Source organism: Babylonia areolata, chromosome 25, assembly GCF_041734735.1.
Source record: "Babylonia areolata isolate BAREFJ2019XMU chromosome 25, ASM4173473v1, whole genome shotgun sequence".
Lineage (NCBI taxonomy): Eukaryota > Metazoa > Mollusca > Gastropoda > Neogastropoda > Buccinidae > Babylonia > Babylonia areolata.
Genome location: NC_134900.1, coordinates 17816126 through 17836125, shown reverse-complemented (window position 1 = coordinate 17836125; position 20000 = coordinate 17816126). Strand labels below are relative to the sequence as shown.

The 20000-nt window shown below is 46.5% G+C and overlaps 1 protein-coding gene across 1 annotated transcript in view; it reads right to left on the bottom strand.

The window, feature by feature from the left end:
* LOC143299549 (uncharacterized) overlaps positions 1-20000 on the bottom strand; it is a 41553-nt gene that overhangs the window by 8001 nt on the left and 13552 nt on the right. Inside the window, exons 6-10 of the mRNA XM_076612833.1 lie at positions 19485-19571; positions 13369-13455; positions 11452-11556; positions 6751-6852; positions 3994-4101 (exon numbers count right to left, since the gene is read on the bottom strand). Of these exons, the coding sequence (XP_076468948.1) occupies positions 3994-4101; positions 6751-6852; positions 11452-11556; positions 13369-13455; positions 19485-19571 (489 nt within the window). The remainder of the gene's footprint in view (positions 1-3993; positions 4102-6750; positions 6853-11451; positions 11557-13368; positions 13456-19484; positions 19572-20000) is intronic.

Sequence of the window (20000 nt, the reverse complement as noted above, 5' to 3'; positions counted from 1 at the left end):
TCCCTATCTCACCCTATCCTAGTCTCCCTTCCCCCATTGCCCCCCACCCCCCACCCCCACCCCCCCCTTTCCTACTCTCCCTCCCTATCTCTACCCTGTCCTACTCTCCCATGCCCCCACCCCGCCCTCCCCTCCTACCCCCTTATAGGTTTCCCAACATTTTGATACAAATTTGACAGATGCAGATTTAGATTATTACAGATCACTCCGTGACGTTTCGCTATTTGTTGGCTTGTTGTTGTTGTTGTTGTTGTTGTTTGGTTGTTTTTTTTTGGGGTGGGTGGGGTGGGGGGGGGTGGGGGGGGGGGGTCGGGGGAGGGGGGTTACTGAGGTAAAAACATGCACTCGCTGTCAAAACCTCTTACGCGCACGCACGTGTACACAAGAAGAAAAGAAAAAGTCCTAACGACAGATTCTAACCCTGCGTGTTCGTGTGAGAAGAAACTGTCTTACCCATTACACTATCGTGGGTCCTTAACTGACGTTCAAAAATATAATATTTAAACATGCTTTTTTTTTTAAAGGGCAATAAATCGATTGCGGTATTCGCCTTGAGAACGCTGTTTAAATCATATTATTCTGGTGTATCTTGGGCATTCAAAAAATCTTTAAGGGCAATTAAAAATTCTTTTTAAGTCCGCGGTAAAGGAGACGTGGCTATCGCCGCAATCACACTGCAACATTTAGCCGTTTTCTCTGGATCTAGATAGATGTACAAGTTCAGTTACACCCGGTTGACATGGTCGATTCAATTTCTCTTTTGTGTTCATTCTAGTTTTATAGTTTTAAGGTTGATATGAAAATTGAGTATTTTGTTAAACTAATAACATGTAGAGCCAAGTACAAGTACTTCTAAACGTCGTATGAAGTGAAAAGGACTTCATTTTGAGAAAAGTCAAGATTGGAAATTTTTACGTTTCATCAATTCAAGGGTATTAACTCTCATGGTTTATTATTTTTAACTGTGAGTTCCGACTGATTCTGTGGATATTTTTATGGCAGTTTGGGGCATAATCCGGTAAGTGATGAGACGTTCACAAATCTTTCTCTGAATAAATATTTAATGGTCCCCTTCTCCAACTTTCTATCACATGTTATCGTGTATTGTCGATTGAATATAGGATTGAACGGGCAGGTCAACAACTTGAAACAAAATGGCGTCGTTCGCGTTTGCGAAGAATATGAGCACGCGCTTTGAATATGTATAACTATGTGTACGCAATTGATTTTTGCCCATGACCTTCAGGGCTCAGCCAATAGATCTAAAAGCCCTGTACAATGAGAGTAAAACGCACAAGCTGTTTATGTATTGAGTATAATTTCAAAATATAATGTTTAAGATGAGAAAGATCAGTTTAAAGCAAATTAAGCCCCCTAACAATAATTACAGATTTCCCCTTTTTACTATCTGCACCAAAGACATGCAAAATAAATATAACTTCCATGCTTAGCAAAAGAAGTTCCTGTTTGAACAAAAAAATGAAAAAATGACTGCTCTTGTTGTTGTGTCAGAATATCATATCAAAGTGCCAAATTTAGAGAATAAAAAAAGAATATATATATAACAGTAAATTCAGTTTGCATATAATTTGGCTTCTTTTTTATTTTTTTGTGCCCATCCTAGAGATGCAATATTTTAAACAAGATGACTGGAAAGAAATGATTTTTTCCTATTTTTATGCCAAATTTGGTGTCAACTGACAAAGTAGTTGAAGAGAAAATGGCAATGTTAAAGTTTACCACGGACACACAGACACACACAAACACACACACACACACACAGACAACCGAACACCGGGTTAAAACATAGATTCACTTTGTTTACACAAGTGAGTCAAAAATACATACTAGCTTAAACCTGTAGAACAAAAGTGCTTCTTGTGCATAGTAAATTAAATCTAATTTTCATCATTGTTGTCATAGAATTCCTGTCGAATCTTCAGAAATTAAATATATAAACGCAGAGTTTACGAATACTGTAAACAGAACCATTCTTCAGCAAGTGAACATACGATTGACCTTGAGAGTTCGAGAGAGAGAGAGAGAGAGAGAGAGAGAGAGAGAGAGAGAGAGAGAGAGAGAGAGAGAGATGAGCACTTAACACTGAAATATTTTATGTCACTGGCAGTACTAGATGACATGGGGGTACAAATCAGAACAATAATGGTGAAAACAATGAAACACAATCGGATAGGGAAAACAAAATAATATTTTTTTTTTAAAGTAGAAAAAAACGAGAGAGACTGAGAGAGAGAGAGAGAGAGAGAGAGAGAGAGAGAGAATGTGACAGAGGAAGGGAGAGAGACAGACAGACAGAAAATGAGAGAGATAGAGAGACAGACTGACAGACAGACAGAGAGAATCTGACAGAGGGGGGAGAGACAGAGAAAGAAAATGAGAGAGATAGAGAGACAGAGACAGAGATACACACACACACACAGAGGGAAAGAGAGACTGACAGAGAGGGGAGAGACAGAGAGAGAGAAACTGAGAGACAGAGACAGACAGAGAGAGACAGAGGGAGAGAGAGAGAGAGAGAGAGGGAGGGAGCGTTCCCCCGTATATGCACAGAGTCGTCATGGCGGTTGTAAGAAGAAAACACATTTATAACACATTGATCATCCCACAACAACACATCTTTGATCAAGCAGAAAGCATTATCTGTCCCAACTGTATACAGTCATGTGTATTTGCTTGTTTTGGAATCTTTTGGAGAGGGATTAACGAGCCGAAGGAGTATCAACTCGGGGGGGGGGGGGTGGGGGTGGGTTAGGGGGGGAGGGGTTGGGGGGGGGGGGGGGGGCGGGGCAGTATCACAACCATCCACACACGCGCTGAAGAGTAACTTTAAACAGACGGCCCCCCACGTCCCCCCTCCCCCCCCCCCCCCCCCTTCCCCCCCCCCCCCCCTCGCCCGCATCCTTTCTACAACTCCTCTCCATCCCAAAGTGTCCTGTGACCGCCAATCAATCAGTACCAATCAATACAATGAGGAGTGACCGGCCAGTCCAGCAGTGAGAGAGAGAGAGAGGGAGAGAGAGAGAGAGAGAGAGAGTGTGTGTGTGTGTGTGTGTGTGTGTGTGTGTGTGTGTGTGTGTGTGTGTGTGTGTGTGTGATGTTTCCCCAACACCCAGAAAGCTGAGACATGAAACATGACAATACTCACAGACAAGACAAGCGTCTCTCCGTTATATACATAGGCTTCTACTTAATTAAGTCGTCATTGAATTACATTGACAGATAAGACGGAGAGACAGGCAGAATCACACAGAGACAGACAGACAGAGCACAGACACAGACAGAGCACAGACAGACAGACTGAGCACAGACAGACAGACAGACAGACAGAGCACAGACACAGACAGAGCACAGACACAGACTGAGCACAGATAGACAGACAGAGCACAAACACAGACAGACAGAGCACAGACAGACAGACTGAGCACAGAAACACAGACAGACAGAGCACAGACAGACAGACTGAGCACAGACAGACAGACTGAGCACAGACAGACAGACTGAGCACATATAGACAGAGCACAGACAGACAGACACAGACAGAGCACAGACAGACAGACAGAGCACAGACAGACAGACACAGACAGAGCACAGACAGACAGACAGAGCACAGACAGACAGACACAGATAGAGCACAGACAGACAGACTGAGCACAGACAGACTGAGCACAGACAGACAGACAGAGCACAGACAGACAGACTGAGCACATATAGACAGAGCACAGACAGACAGACACAGACAGAGCACAGACAGACAGACTGAGCACAGACAGACAGACTGAGCACAGACAGACAGAGCACAGACAGACAGACAGACGGGGCCGCACGTCAGGGCCGCAGTGGGCAGACCTCATGCAATAGGCAAAGGCATAGGGCTTGGTGGGCAGAACACAGACAGACAGACAGACAGACAGACAGAGCACAAACAGACAGAGCACAGACAGACAGACAGCAAGACAGCCGGGGGGGACGCACGTGTCGGGTCGCAGCGGGCAGTCCTCATGGAGTAGGCAGGGGCGTTGGGCTTGGTGGACAGACGGTCACAGTCCAGACGGCCGTAGTCACTGGGGCCTGGTATGGGGTCTGGTGTTCGCCAGTGCAGGGAAAAGGAAATAAGAGATATATAAAACGGAGAAGAAAAAAACCAAACAACACCCGATAGATTGATAGATAGATAGAAGCAAGCATGTATCAACAAATACAGATAATCATAGACAAGATAGACAGATATAAGCAAGTATCAATAGATACAGATAATGATAGACTAGACAGATATAAGCATGTATCACTACATACAGATAATCATAGACTAGATAGATATAAGCATGTGTCAATACATACAGATAATCATAGACAGATAGATGATAAAGCATGAATCAATAGATACAGATAATCATAGACAAGATAGACAGATATAAGCATGAATCAATAGATACAGATAATCATAGACAGATAGACAGATATAAACATGAATCAATATATACAGATAATCATAGACAGATAGACAGATATAAACATGAATCAATAGATACAGATAATCATAGACAAGATAGACAGATATAAGCATGAATCAATAGATACAGATAATCATAGACAAGATAGACAGATATAAGCATGAATCAATAGATACAGATAATCATAGACAGATAGACAGATATAAGCATGAATCAATATATACAGATAATCATGGACAGACAGATATAAGCATGAATCAATAGATACAGATAATCACAGACAGATAGAAATAAGCATGAATCTATAGATACAGATAATCATAGACAGACAGACAGATATAAGCATGAATCAATAGATACAGATAATCATAGACAAGATAGACGGATATAAGCATGAATCAATAGATACAGATAATCATAGACTAGATAGAGAGACAGATATAAGATTCCTCACCATCGAGGGTAATAAGAAAGCAAATACATTCCACTGGTTTATGTTTTTTTTCCTGCATTCAGTCTTCTAAAACACACACACACACACACACACACACACACACACATTCACTCACTCATACACACACATACACACACTCTCTCTCTCTCTCTCTCTCTCTCGCAGCAGCAGCAGCAGTAGAGAGAGGTAGAGGGAGAGAAAAGGGGAAAAAGAGAAAGAAGAGAAAGAGAGGGGAAAGGGAGGTATAAGAGAGAGAGAGAGAGAGAGAGAGAGAGAGAGAGAGAGAGAGAGAGAGAGAACTCGAACTCGAAAAGTTTAATCAGTTTAGACCATTGCCCCTTCTGAAGTGGGTACAGTATTTGTGAATAATTCACACCAATTTGCAGAGAGAGAGAGAGAGAGAGAGAGAAGAGAAGAGAATGCGAATCATTAGCCTGATTCATTTTGCTGACCCCACAGCCCTTCATGAAAAAGTGTACATTGATATATACCAGCACATGAGAGCCTTGATAAAGGGTCACACCTACATGTCAATGGTCATGTCAAACGACATGAGAGAGGCCGGGGGGGGAGAGAGAGAGAGAGAAGGGTGAGGGGTGCGGGAGGGGGAGGGAGAGAAAGAAAGAGAAGAGAGAAAGAGAGAGGGGAAAAGAGACAGAGAGGGGGAGGGAGGGAGAAGGGTGGGGGTGGGGGGAGAGAAAGAAAGAGAAGAGAGAAAGAGAGAGGGGGGGTGGGGAGATAAGGGGTGGGGGGTGAGAGAAAGAAAGAGAAGAGAGAAAGAGAGAGAGGGGAAAAGAGACAGAGAGGGGGAGGGAGAGAAGGGTGGGGGTGGAGGGAGAGAAAGAAAGAGAAGAGAGAAAGAGAGAGGGGGAAGAGAGAGAGAGGGGGAGGGAGAGAAGGGTGGGGGTGGGGTGAGAGAAAGAAAGAGAAGAGAGAAAGAGAGAGGGGGAAGAGACAGAGAGGGGGAGGGAGAGAGCAGGGGGATAGGGGGTGAGAGAAAGAAAGAGAAGACAGAAAGAGAGAGGGGAAGAGACAGAGAGGCGGAGGGAGAGAGAAGGATGGGGTGAGAGAAAGAAAGAGAAGACAGAAAGAGAGAGGGGGAAGATACAGAGAGTGGGAGGGAGAGAGTAGGAGGGTGGGGGTGGGGGGTTGAGAGAAAGAAAGAGAAGAGAGAGGGGGGAGAGAGAGAGGAGGGGTTGGGGAGAGAAGGGGTGGGGGTGAGAGAAAGAAAGAGAAGAGAGAAAGAGAGAGGGGGAAGAGACAGAGAGTGGGAGGGAGAGAGTAGGAGGTGGGGGGTGGGGGAGAGAAAGAAAGAGAAGAGAGAAGGAGAGAGGGGGGGAGAGAGAGAGCGAGCGAGAGAGACAGAGACAGACAGACAGAGAGAGAGAGAGAGAGAGAGAGAGAGCGAGAGAGACAGAGACAGAGAGAGAGAGAGAGAGAGAGAGAGAGAGAGAGGGTGATAAGAAGTGTTTGGTAGGAAGCGTCCAAAGTTTCACGTTTGTCTTCAAGGTGCTGTTAATTTTTTTTTTGCAAAACCCACTTTTGATAAGAAGCATCCACCGCTTCAAAAACCATATATTTGTTTTCAAGCACTGTATCAACTGCAATTTTGTCCCCCCCCCCCCCCCCCCCCCCCCCCTCTCCCTCCCCCCTCCAATTAAAACACAATCCACGAAGACGAACCTGTAATGTAAAACGTCGGAGATTTCTTATCCAAAGTGTCTTGTTTGTTTGGGTTTTTTTGTTTTTTGTTTGTTTGTTTGTTTTTTGGGGGTTTTCGACTCAGCACTAAACCTTGATCTCTATCGTGGTAACCAGCCATACCCGGGTTGTCAACGACACGCTTTTTGAAGGACGCTCCTTTGTCTCGCGTCTCCGGCAATCGTGGCACGCTGTGGGCCGCCGGGCCTGGCGATCTGCCCGTCACTGGGACCATAGACATATGTATATATATATCTCAGTGACTGGGACACACAGGTGGTGGTGGGGGTGCAGGTGAGGGTGGGGATGGGGGTGGTGAGAGAGAGTGGTGCAAGGGTTTCGCCGCACGTGAGGAGAGCGTAAACGCGCGCGTGCAAAATACAGAGTAAAAAAAAAAAAAAAATGCATGTGAGGGTGAGTGTATACCTTTTTTTTTTTTTTGTATGCATGCACGCACCCATACACACACACATAGACACAGACACAGACACACGCCCCCCCTCCCCTCCATCCCTTCCACTCCCCACAGATATACGCACACACACACACACACACACACACACACAACACACACTGAACACACACGCACACACATGCACACACACACACACACACACACACACACATGAACACACACGCACACACATGCACACACACACGCACGCACACGCACACACGCACACACAGACACACACACACACACACGCACGCGCGCGCGCGCGACGCACGCACCCACATGCACGTGCAGTACAATTATTTTGCATTATCATCATTATCTTCTTCTTCTCTCATTATTATCATTATCATCGTCTTCATCATTATCATTAGTATTATTACTAGCAGTATAATTATTAGCATTATTCTCGTTGTTTTTTTGTTATCGTCATCAGCATCAACATCGTCATCATCATCATTATGATCATCATCATTACCACTATTATTATTACTACCGTATTACATCATCATCATCATCATCATTGTCATCATCATCGCTCACAAGTCGCCGCTCGGGAGGCATTGCAGGGAAGGATTTTATGACAATCATCATCATCATTATTGATATAATTACAATTAGTATTATTATATCAGTATCATCATCCTCATCATCAGTCACAGTCACCACTCACGACGGATGCAGAGAAGGTTTTCTTATGATAATAATCATTGCTAGCAGCAGCAGCAGCAGCAGCAGCAGCAGTAGTAGTAGTAGCAGTAGTAGTAGTAGTAGCAGCAGTAGTAGTAGTAGTAGTAGTAGTAGTAGTAGCAGTAGTAGTAGTAGAAGTATAGTAGCAGTAGTAGTATTGCATCATCATCATTATCACTATTCTCCGCTCAAGATAGATGCAGAGAAGATTCATTCTATGATAACCATTATCATCATCATCATTAATATTATTATCATTATCATTATCATTACATCATCATCATCATGGTCACTCACAGTCTTCGCTCAAGATGGTTGCAGAGTATATTTTGTTAAATAGTATAATCATCTTCGTCATCATCTATTGCTATCATTGTTATCAAAGTTATCATCACGTCATCATCGTCATCACTATCACTCACACCTTCCGCTCAAGATGGATGCAGACAAGATTCTTCTATGATAATCATCATCATCATCATCATCATCATCATCATTATCATTATCACATCGTCAACATTATCACTCACACTCTCCGCTCAAGATGGATGCAGAGAAGATGTTTCTATGACTATCATCATCATTATCATCATCATTATCATTATCACATCGTCAACATTATCACTCACACTCTCCGCTCAAGATGGATGCAGAGAAGATGTTTCTATGACTATCATCATCATTATCATCATCATTATCATTATCACATCGTCAACATTATCACTCACAGTCTCCGCTCAAGATGGATGCAGAGAAGATGTTTCTATGACTATCATCATCATTATCATCATCATTATCATTCTTACATCGTCAACATTATCACTCACAGTCTCCGCTCAAGATGGATGCAGAGAAGATGTTTCTATGACTATCATCATCATTATCATCATCATTATCATTATCACATCGTCAACATTATCACTCACAGTCTCCGCTCAAGATGGATGCAGAGAAGATGTTTCTATGACTATCATCATCATTATCATCATCATTATCATTATCACATCGTCAACATTATCACTCACACTCTCCGCTCGAGGTAAAAGCAGGGAAGAGTGAATAACTAACCACAATCTATCATTAGTAGTAGTAGTAGTAGTAGTAGTAGTAGTGCATCATCATCATCAGCATCATCATCATCATCATCAGCATCATCATCATCATCATCATCAGCATCAGCATCATCATCATCATCATCATCATCATCATCATCATCATCATCATCATCAGCATCATCATCATCATCAGCAGCAGCAGCAGCAGCATCATCAGCATCATCATCAGCATCATCATCATCAGCATCATCATCATCATCATCATCAGCATCAGCATCATCATCATCAGCATCATCATCATCATCGTCATTACTATCACTCACAGTCTCCGCTGAGGATGGAAGTAGGGTAGGGAAGTTTGTTCCTGGACTTGATGGAGGCAGAGGGGGTCTCCTCATTCTTCGTTTTCCTCACGATGTCATAGGCGTTGGGCGCTGGTGTGGTGACTGTGTGTGTGTGTGTGGGGGGGGGGGGGAGTTCGGGAGTGGGGGGGTGGGGGGTGGGGGGGGTTGTGTTAACAGCGCTATTACATCATGCAGGGTCCTACTTAGGATCTAGAGTTTGTGTGTGTGTGTGTGTTGTTGTTGTTGTTGTTGTTGTTTGTTTTGTTTTTTTGTTTGTTTTGTTCTGGGTTGTTTTTTTTTAATAACTCTTAAAGCATTCTGTGTGAGTGTGAGTGTGTTGGAAGTTAGAAGTGGGGTGTGTGTGTGTGTGTGTGTGTGTGTGTGTGTGTGTGTGTGTGTGTGCGTGTATGTGCGTGTATGTGTGTGTGTATGTGTGTGTGTGTGTGTGTGTGTGTGTGTGTGTGTGTGTGTGTATGTGCGTATATATATATATATATGTATATGTGTGTGTGTGTGTGTGTGTGTGTGTGTGTGTGTGTGTGTGTGTGCAGTGTTCGGCTCTCTAGCTCAGTCTCTCACCTACTACCACCTCCGTCCCCCTCCCTCCCTTTCTCCACCTACCCCCCCAAACCCCCACACCCCTCTCTCCCTCTCTCCACCCCCTTTCTCTCCCTCCCTCTCCCCCCTCTCTCTCTCTCCAAAATATATATATCAAAACATTGCCTGATGTCTGGCACATACATACGTTGCTAATTGAAAACATTTCGCAATCAACACGTTTCGCGATGTTTGTGTTTCACGCCATGAAAGCGAGAGAATCTTCTCTCAGTACACTAGCATTCTGTAATCATTATACACTGTCATCAATACGGAAGTGATCACCTGTTGTTTATGGTGTGCATGTTCCACTGGTTTGTCTGAATCAGTTTCCATTCCCTTTCCCGCGTTCCCTTTATTTACAGACCTCTCTTCGCTCTCTCTGCCTGCCTGTTTGTCTGTCTGTCTGTCTTTGTTTGTCTCTGTCCATCCATCTATGTAACTATCTCCTTTTTCTTCTGGTCGTCTTTGAAATATGTTTTCCATGATATTTCTCTTACTTTTTCACTTTTCCTTGTTTAAAAAATTTTTTTTTAATTGTTATATCATCCCTTTAAAAAAAAACCCCAACTTATTTCATTGTTGGTTGGTTGGTTGTTTTCGAGATCTGGATGAAAAAAAAGCATGTATGCTTAATCTACTACCCTCATAGAATGAATATTATTCATTAATTCATTCTCTCTCTCTCTCCCCCTCTCTCTCTTTCTCTCTCAATGGAGAATACTGTATAGAGCTTATGAAACGCTGTATGATTCAGATATTCAGCAAAAGAAAATAACAAGCAAACAAACAAACCGGGTAACAAGACTTCGTCTTTGTTTGTTTGAATAATGGCTTTCTGTGGATGGGAAATGATGCCGCAAGAGAGAAAAAAAAAAGCTTTTATAAATATTTTCCGCCCAAAACTAATCGATTGTAGGTGGCAAAGTTGGTCTATTCACATTGATGTTAGTAGCTGATTGGATATGCACAGAGCTTTTTTGTAATGTACCTGATTAAAAACCTTATTTGCTGCTTATCAGAACGCAGTAGAAGCCTTCGATGTCTGAGAGTATAAAGTCAATGGAGATTTATCTTCTTCTCTCGGAGTCTCCATATTGACGGGCGCAATAGCCGAGCGGATTAGGCGTTGGACTTTCAATCTGAGGGTCCGGGGTTCGAATCACGGTAACGGCGCCTGGTGGGTCAAGGGTGGAGATTATTCCGATCTCCCTGGTCAACATATGTACAGACCTGCTAGTGCCTGAAACCCCTTTGTGTGTATACGCACGCAGAAGATCAAATACGCACGTTAAAGATCCTGTAACCCATGTCAGCGTTCGGTGGGTTATGGAGACACGAAACTACTCAGCACGCATAAAATGCTAGTAATGGTCGAAGTTATGACCGCTGAGCATTAATGGAAGAAGAAGAAGAAGATATTCATGCAGTACTTTTGTGTTCGTGTTTCACTGTTTGCATGTTAACATTATCTATAAAATGAATGCATAATATATTGTCTACTTTTGTTTAACCCATTCAAATGGGGCGGTGGCCTTATATCAAATAAATCTTTCGTTTGTGTGTGTGTGTGTGTGTGTGTGTGTGTGTGTGTGTGTGTGTGTGTGTGTGTGTGTGTGTGTGTGTGTGTGTGTGTGTGTGTGTGTGTGTGTGTGTGACCCATCCTTTCTCAGCACTGACTCACATGTTGCAGAGGACATGGGCATATAGCCCATGGTGGGCTTGACCTTGTGGTCATACTCCCTCTCCCGCATGTAGGCACAGGGCGAGGGAGCACGTCGCTGATCGACTGCAACGCACACATACGGACCTTCCTTCAGCTATGGACACGCTATGGCATGGGTATCCATTTACAGGCCTGACTTCAGACTGGGAAACGTTATGATATGGGCAAGGCCTTGTATTTAGTTAGGGACACGTTATGATATGGGCAAGGCCTTGATTTTAGTTAGAGACACGCGCTGATATGGGCACGGCCTTGCTTTTAGTTAGAGACATGCTCTGATATGGGCACGGCCTTGGTTTTAGTTAGAGACACGCTATGATAAGGGCACGGCCTTGGTTTTAGTTAGGGACATGCTATATGGGCACGGCCTTGCTTTTAGTTAGGGACACGCTATGACATGGGCACGGCCTTGCTTTTAGTTAGAGACACGCTATGATATGGGCACGGACTTGCTTTTAGTTAGACACGCTATGACATGGGCACGGCCTTGCTTTTAGTTAGAGACACGCTATGGTATGGGCACGGCCTTGCTTTTAGTTAGAGACACGCTATGATATGGGCACGGACTTGCTTTTAGTTAGGGACACGCTATGACATGGGGGCGGCCTTGCTTTTAGTTAGGGCCACGCTATGACATGGGGGCGGACTTGCTTTTAGTTAGGGCCACGCTATGATATGGGGGCGGACTTGCTTTTAGTTAGGGCCACGCTATGATATGGGCACGGACTTGCTTTTAGTTAGGGCCACGCTATGATATGGGGGCGGACTTGCTTTTAGTTAGGGCCACGCTATGATATGGGGGCGGACTTGCTTTTAGTTAGGGCCACGCTATGATATGGGGGCGGACTTGCTTTTAGTTAGGGACACGCTATGACATGGGGGCGGCCTTGCTTTTAGTTAGGGCCACGCTATGATATGGGCACGGACTTGCTTTTAGTTAGGGCCACGCTATGATATGGGGGCGGCCTTGCTTTTAGTTAGGGCCACGCTATGATATGGGGGCGGCCTTGCTTTTAGTTAGGGCCACGCTATGATATGGGGGCGGCCTTGCTTTTAGTTAGGGCCACGCTATGATATGGGGGCGGCCTTGCTTTTAGTTAGGGCCACGCTATGATATGGGGGCGGACTTGCTTTTAGTTAGGGCCACGCTATGATATGGGGGCGGCCTTGCTTTTAGTTAGGGACACGCTATGATATGGGCATGGACATGCTTTTAGGGACATGTTATGTTATGGGCACGGTCTTGCTTTTTAGTTAGGGACATGCTATGATATGGGCAACATTTTATAGGGCTTAGTTCAGTTAAAGACATCCTGTGATGTGAACGGTCATTTCATACAGGCCTTGTTTCAGTTAGGGTCGCGGTGTGATAAGGGCATCATTATAAAGGCCTTGTTTCGGGTGGTTTCGCACGCGCTAAGATATACGCATCATGTACACTATTTGAAGACATGCATTATCTAAAGGCATGTGCACTACTTAAAATGTTTGGTATGATTTGCTTTACTTAAAGGTTTTGCATGATGTACATTACTTAATGGTTTTGGTATGACATGCATATCGTCAAAGATATGGTATGAATCTATGACACGTATTATTCAAACAAATGATATGATACGTATTATTCAAAGACATGTTACGATATCCTTAATTTGAATATATGTTATATAGAATATATATCCTTATATATATGGTCAAATTGGATAACACATAGGCAGTTGATATTCGTATTACACAGACAGACAGGCAACAGAGACAGACAGACAGACATACACAGACAGACATACAGACAGACAACAGAGACAGACAGACAAACAGACAGACAGAGATACACAGATCGACAGACACGGACAGACAGATAGAGGAGTGACTCACTGTCATTTTTCCTGGGCAGCTTTATGGTGCAGGCGGGACCCTCGTCCGCTATGTTCCCCCTCACGTCGTACTCGTTTGGGCCTGGCACTGCGACATGACATGACATGACATGACAAGGTCAGACATAACATGACAAGTCAGACATGGTATGACAAGGTAAGATATTACATGACAAGGTGAGACACTGCATGACGAGGTAGGACATGACACGACAAAGTAAGGCATGACATGACAGGGTCGGGCATGACATGACTAGACGAAGTAAGACATGACAATGTCAGACATGGCTTGACATGACAAGACGTGGACAAGATAATGTCAGACGTTGCTTGACATGACGATGTCAGACATGGTTCGACATGACAAGGCTGGACATGACGTGAACAAGACAATGTCAGACACTGCTTGACATGACAATGTCATACATAGTTTGACATGACAAGGCTAGACATGACGTGGAAAAGACAATGTCAGACATGGCTTGACATGACAAGGTCAGACATGACTTGACGTGACAAGGTCAGACATGATTTGACATGACATGGTCATAAATGGCAGTGTCAGACATGACTTGACATGACCAGGTCAGACATGACATGACAATGCCAGACATGACTTGATATGACAATGCCAGACATGACATGACAAGGTAAGACATGACAATGGCAGTAATGAATTGACAGGTTAAGATATGACAATGTCAGACATGACAAAGTAAGGCGTGACAATGTCAGACATGACTTGACATGACAAAGCAAGACATAAAGATGTCAGACATGACTTGACATGACAAGACCAGGTAAGACATGACAAGATCAGACACTACAAGGTAAAACATGAGACACGACATGGCAAGGTCAGACACGACAAGACACGATAAAACATGACACGACAAGGTCAGACATGACACGACAAGGTCAGACAAGACCAAGTCAGACAAGACAAACACGGTAAGACATGGCACGACAAGGTCAGACAAGACCAAGTCAGACAAGACAAGACACGGTAAGACATGACACGACAAGGTCAGACACGACAAGACACGGTAAGACATGACACGACAAGGTCAGACAAGACAAGGTCAGACACGACAAGACACGGTAAGACATGACACGACAAGGTCAGACAAGACAAGGTCAGACACGACAAGGCACGGGAAGACATGACACGACAAGGTCAGACATGACAAGGTCAGACACGACAAGACACGGTAAGACATGACACGACAAGGTCAGACACGACAAGACACGGTGAGACATGACACGACAAGGTCAGACAAGACAAGGTCAGACACGACAAGACACGGTAAGACATGACACGACAAGGTCAGACATGACAAGGTCAGACACGACAAGATACGGTAAGACATGACACGACAAGGTCAGACAAGACAAGGTCAGACACGACAAGACACGGTAAGACATGACACGACAAGGTCAGACAAGACAAGGTCAGACACGACAAGACACGGTAAGACATGACACGACAAGGTCAGACACGACAAGATACGGTAAGACATGACACGACAAGGTCAGACAAGACAAGGTCAGACACGACAAGACACGGTAAGACATGACACGACAAGGTCAGACACGACAAGACACGGTGAGACATGACACGACAAGGTCAGACAAGACAAGGTCAGACACGACAAGACACGGTAAGACATGACACGACAAGGTCAGACATGACAAGGTCAGACACGACAAGACACGGTAAGACATGACACGACAAGGTCAGACAAGACAAGACACCAGACGGAACCCCACCCCAAACCCAGACCTGCAGACACCCAGTACTCACCCCCCCCCCCCCCCCCCCCCCCCCCCCCCCACACACACACACACCCCTTCCAACAACACAACCTTCATGAAAACCAAGACCCCAGCCCACAACAACTTCACCCCAAGGCCGTCAGCCAATAGGTCGTCACGCTTAAACCCCAAGAACAAGACCAAGGTATTTCATAACACCCCACCCCACCCCTTTTTGGAAGGTTAGGTCAAAGAAACCGAAAAAAAAAAGAAGAAGTTCCCACAGACTTTTTACGGCCATAGCCGACACACAGGAGGGCAGGGCCCAATCCAATCCTCTCCTTCCGCCGTTTGAACACCCCCCCCCCTGTCCCCCCCCCCACCCGCCACCCCCCGCACACACACACCCCCCTAACCGAAGCTCAGGGTTATACCCCATTCACACTTTGGTGGAGTGATGTGATAAAAAACAGAGAAATCTGTTGTGATAAAAAGAAATACAAATACAAACTTTGCCCTCGAGGTCGACAAAACGGATTATATATATATATAATAAGGAAAGAAAAGAAGAAGAAAAAACAACAACAAAAACAAGCCAACACACACACACACACACACACACACACAACACACACACACACACACACTCATACACACACACACACACACACACACACACACACACACACACAAACACTCATACACACACACACACACGCACGCGCACGTGCGTTTACACACACATACAAACGCACGCGCGCTTACACAAATTTTTATTCATGTGGAGTGACGGCCTATAGGTAACGCGTCCTCCCAGGAAGCGAGAGAATCTGAGCGCGCTGGTTCGAATCACGGCTCAGCCACCGATATTTTCTCCCCCTCCACTAGACCTTGAGTGGTGGTCTGGACGCTAGTCATTCGGATGAGACGGTAAACCGAGGTCCCGTGTGCAGCATGCACTTAGCGCACGTAAAAGAACCCACGGCAACAAAAGGGTTGTTCCTGGCAAAATTCTGTAGAACAATCCACTTCGATAGGAAAAACAAACAAAACTGCACGCAGGAAAAAAATACAAAAAAACAACAACCGCAAAACGGGTGGCGCTGTAGTGTAAGCGACTCGCTCTCCCTGGGGAGAGCAGCCCGAATTTCACACAGAGAAAATCTACAAATACAAATGCAAATACACTGCCGAAAGGCAGCCTCGAATCCTGATCCATTGGTGACTGTCACTCAGCGAGCGGTCTCCAAGGTCGACAACACACTGTCCATGCAAACATTTATCAATCAGACATGTCAATCCTGCTACTGTCAACTGCGGCGCATCAGTTCCATCCGGAAATATCTGTCCATTGACGCAACATCTAGACTTGTCGTTTCTCTCATTCTCTCTCGCCTTGACTACTGTAACTCTCTATTGTCTGGTTTGCCTGCTTTACCCATTCAGTCCCTTCAGCGCATACAAAATTCTGCTGCCCGACTCGTCCTCAGAAAGAAAAGATCTGAGCACACCACTCCCCTTTTGCAACATCTCCACTGGCTCCCTGTCTCACACCGAATAAAGTGCAAGATCAGCACTCTATGCTACAAATGTATTCACAAATCAGCCCCTTCCTAACTCTGTGGCTGCCTTCACCTCTACACTCCATCTCGCTCACTACGATCAGCTTCGGATCCACTCCACTTACGCATACCCAACTTCAAACTCTCGACTGTTGGCCGCCGTTCTTTCTCCGTCTCTGGACCTTGCAATTGGAATGAACTTCCTCTTTCGCTTCGTCAAGTCTCCACACTCAGCTCTTTCAAGTCTGGCCTTAAAACCCACCTCTTCCCAAAATAGCCTCCCTTCCCTGCCTCTTCCTTGTCTTTAGTTTCTCCAGTTTTACAGTTATGCGTGCGTGAGAATGACTGGTGCGAAAGCGCTTAGATTTGTCTATGCACAAGATTCAGCGCTATATAAGTACCATTATTATTATTATTATAAATGAAGGGTCTGTCTGGTGTCCAGCAGAGCACAGGACTGCTGGGGAACCTTGCTGATAATACTCTCTGTCCCTCTGCACCCCCCTCCCCTCACACACCACACTCTCTTCACCAACCCCCTCCCCTCCACAACACCGTCCCCCCCCCTCCCCTTCCAACAAACCTCTTCCCTTATCCTCCTCCTCCTCCTCCTCCTCCTTCTTCTTCAACAAGCCACAATCACCACAACTACCAGACCAGTACACCCCCTCCCCCTAACAAAATAACCGGACACATTTTTGTAGCCCCCCTGGCACCCCCCCCCCCCCCCCCCCCGCACCCCCCATTCTCTCTCTCTCTCTCTCTCTCTCTCTCTCTCTCTCTCTCACATACACACACACACAAAACAAAAAACAACAACAACAAACCAACATATACAGACATTTTTCTCGACACAAACAAGCATAGTTCAGCCAGATTCCGTCTCGTGTGTGACAGCTTGAGGTGAGCTGTCTGTTTTGATTATTTCAATCAACTGTCAGCGAATAAGGTCACCCGCCAAAGGATCACACACACACACACACACACACACGGAACACACACACACACAGCACACACACACACACACACACACACACACACACACACACACACACACATACAAACACTTTGAACAAGGAGGCCAGAAGAGGGGAGAAGGGAGAGGGGAGAAGGGAGAGGAGAGAAGAGAGCAGGGAGAGTGGAGAGGGGAGCAGGGAGGAGAGAAGGGAGCAGGGAGAGTGGAGAGGGGAGCAGGGAGAGGAGATAAGGGAGCAGGGAGAGTGGAGAGGGGAGCAGGGAGAGGAGATAAGGGAGCAGGGAGAGTGGAGAGGGGAGCAGGGAGAGGAGATAAGGGAGCAGGGAGTGGGGAGAAGGGAGTGGGGAGAAGGGAGCAGGGAGAAGGGAGTGGGGAGAAGGGAGTGGGGAGAAGGGAGCAGGGAGAAGGGAGTGGGGAGAAGGGAGAGGGGAGAAGACAGAGGGGAGAAGGGAAACGGAAGCGTGGAGAGGGGAGCAGGGAGAGGAGATAAGGGAGCAGAGAGAGTGGAGAGGGGAGAAGGGAGAGGAGAGAAGGGAGCAGGGAGAAGGGAGCGGGGAGAAGGGAGTGGGGAGAAGGGAGTGGGGAGAAGACAGAGGGGAGAAGGGAGACAGAAGCGTGGAGAGGGGAGAAGGGAGAGGAGAGAAGGGAGCAGGGAGAGGGGAGAGGGGAGAAGGGAGAGGAGAGAAGGGAGCAGGGAGAGGGGAGAAGGGAGAGGAGAGAAGAGAGCAGGGAGAGTGGAGAGGGGAGAAGGGAGAGGAGAGAAGGGAGCAGGGACAGGGGAGAGGGGAGCAGGGAGAGGAGATAAGGGAGCAGGGAGAGTGGAGAGGGGAGAAGGGAGAGGAGATAAGGGAGCAGGGAGAAGGGAGTGGGGAGAAGGGAGAGGAGAGCAGGGAGAGTGGAGAGGGGAGAAGGGAGAGGAGAGAAGGGAGCAGAGAGAGGGGAGAAGGGAGAGGAGATAAGGGAGCAAAGAGAGTGGAGAGGGGAGCAGGGAGAGGAGATAAGGGAGCAGAGAGAGTGGAGAGGGGAGAAGGGAGAGGAGAGAAGAGAGCAGGGAGAGTGGAGAGGGGAGAAGGGAGAGGAGAGAAGAGAGCAGGGAGAGTGGAGAGGGGAGAAGGGAGAGGAGAGAAGGGAGCCGGGAGAGGGGAGAAGGGAGAGGAGAGAGGGGAGCAGGGAGAGTGGAGAGGGGAGAAGGGAGAGGAGAGAAGAGAGCAGGGAGAGTGGAGAGGGGAGAAGGGAGAGGAGATAAGGGAGCAGAGAGAGTGGAGAGGGGAGAAGGGAGAGGAGATAAGGGAGCAGAGAGAGTGGAGAGGGGAGAAGGGAGAGGAGAGAAGGGAGCAGGGAGAGTGGAGAGGGGAGAAGGGAGAGGAGAGAAGGGAGCAGGGAGAGTGGAGAGGGGAGAAGGGAGAGGAGAGAAGGGAGCAGAGAGAGTGGAGAGGGGAGAAGGGAGAGGAGATAAGGGAGCAGAGAGAGTGGAGAGGGGAGAAGGGAGAGGAGAGAAGGGAGCAGGGAGAGTGGAGAGGGGAGAAGGGAGAGGAGAGAAGGGAGCAGGGAGAGTGGAGAGGGGAGAAGGGAGAGGAGAGAAGGGAGCAGGGAGAGTGGAGAGGGGAGCAGGGAGAGGAGAGAAGGGAGAGGAGAGAAGGGAGCAGGGACAGGGGAGAAGAGAGCAGGGAGTGGGGAGAAGGGAGAGGGGAGAAGACAGAGGGGAGAAGGGAGACAGAAGCGTGGAGAGGGGAGCAGGGAGAGGGGAGAAGGAAGAATGGAGAGAGGGGAGAAGGGTGGGGGAGCAGGGAGAGAGGGGAGAAGGGAGAGGGGAGTAGTATTCACCTTCGTTGGGGGGAGAGTCGGGACGGCCAAGGCCCAGGGACTTCTGTAACCCTTTGTCCAGCTCCGGGAGCCTGTACTTGGCGGGACCTGTACACACACACACACACACACACACACACACACACACACACAGTCACACACACACACACACACACACACACAGTCACACACACACACACACACACACACACACACACCACACAGTCACACACACACACAGTCACACACACACACACACACACACACACACACACACACCACACAGTCACACACACACAGTCACACACACACACACACACACACACACACACACACACAGAGGCACGCACGCAAACTCACTCACTCAATCACAAGCACACACGTACAGTTACACTCACATATACATGCACATATGTATACACTCAACCACATTCATAAGAACACGCACAACACAACATACATCAGTGAAAATGTAGAAGAAAAAAAAAAGCATCACAAGAAAGACAGAACACACACACACACACACACACACACACA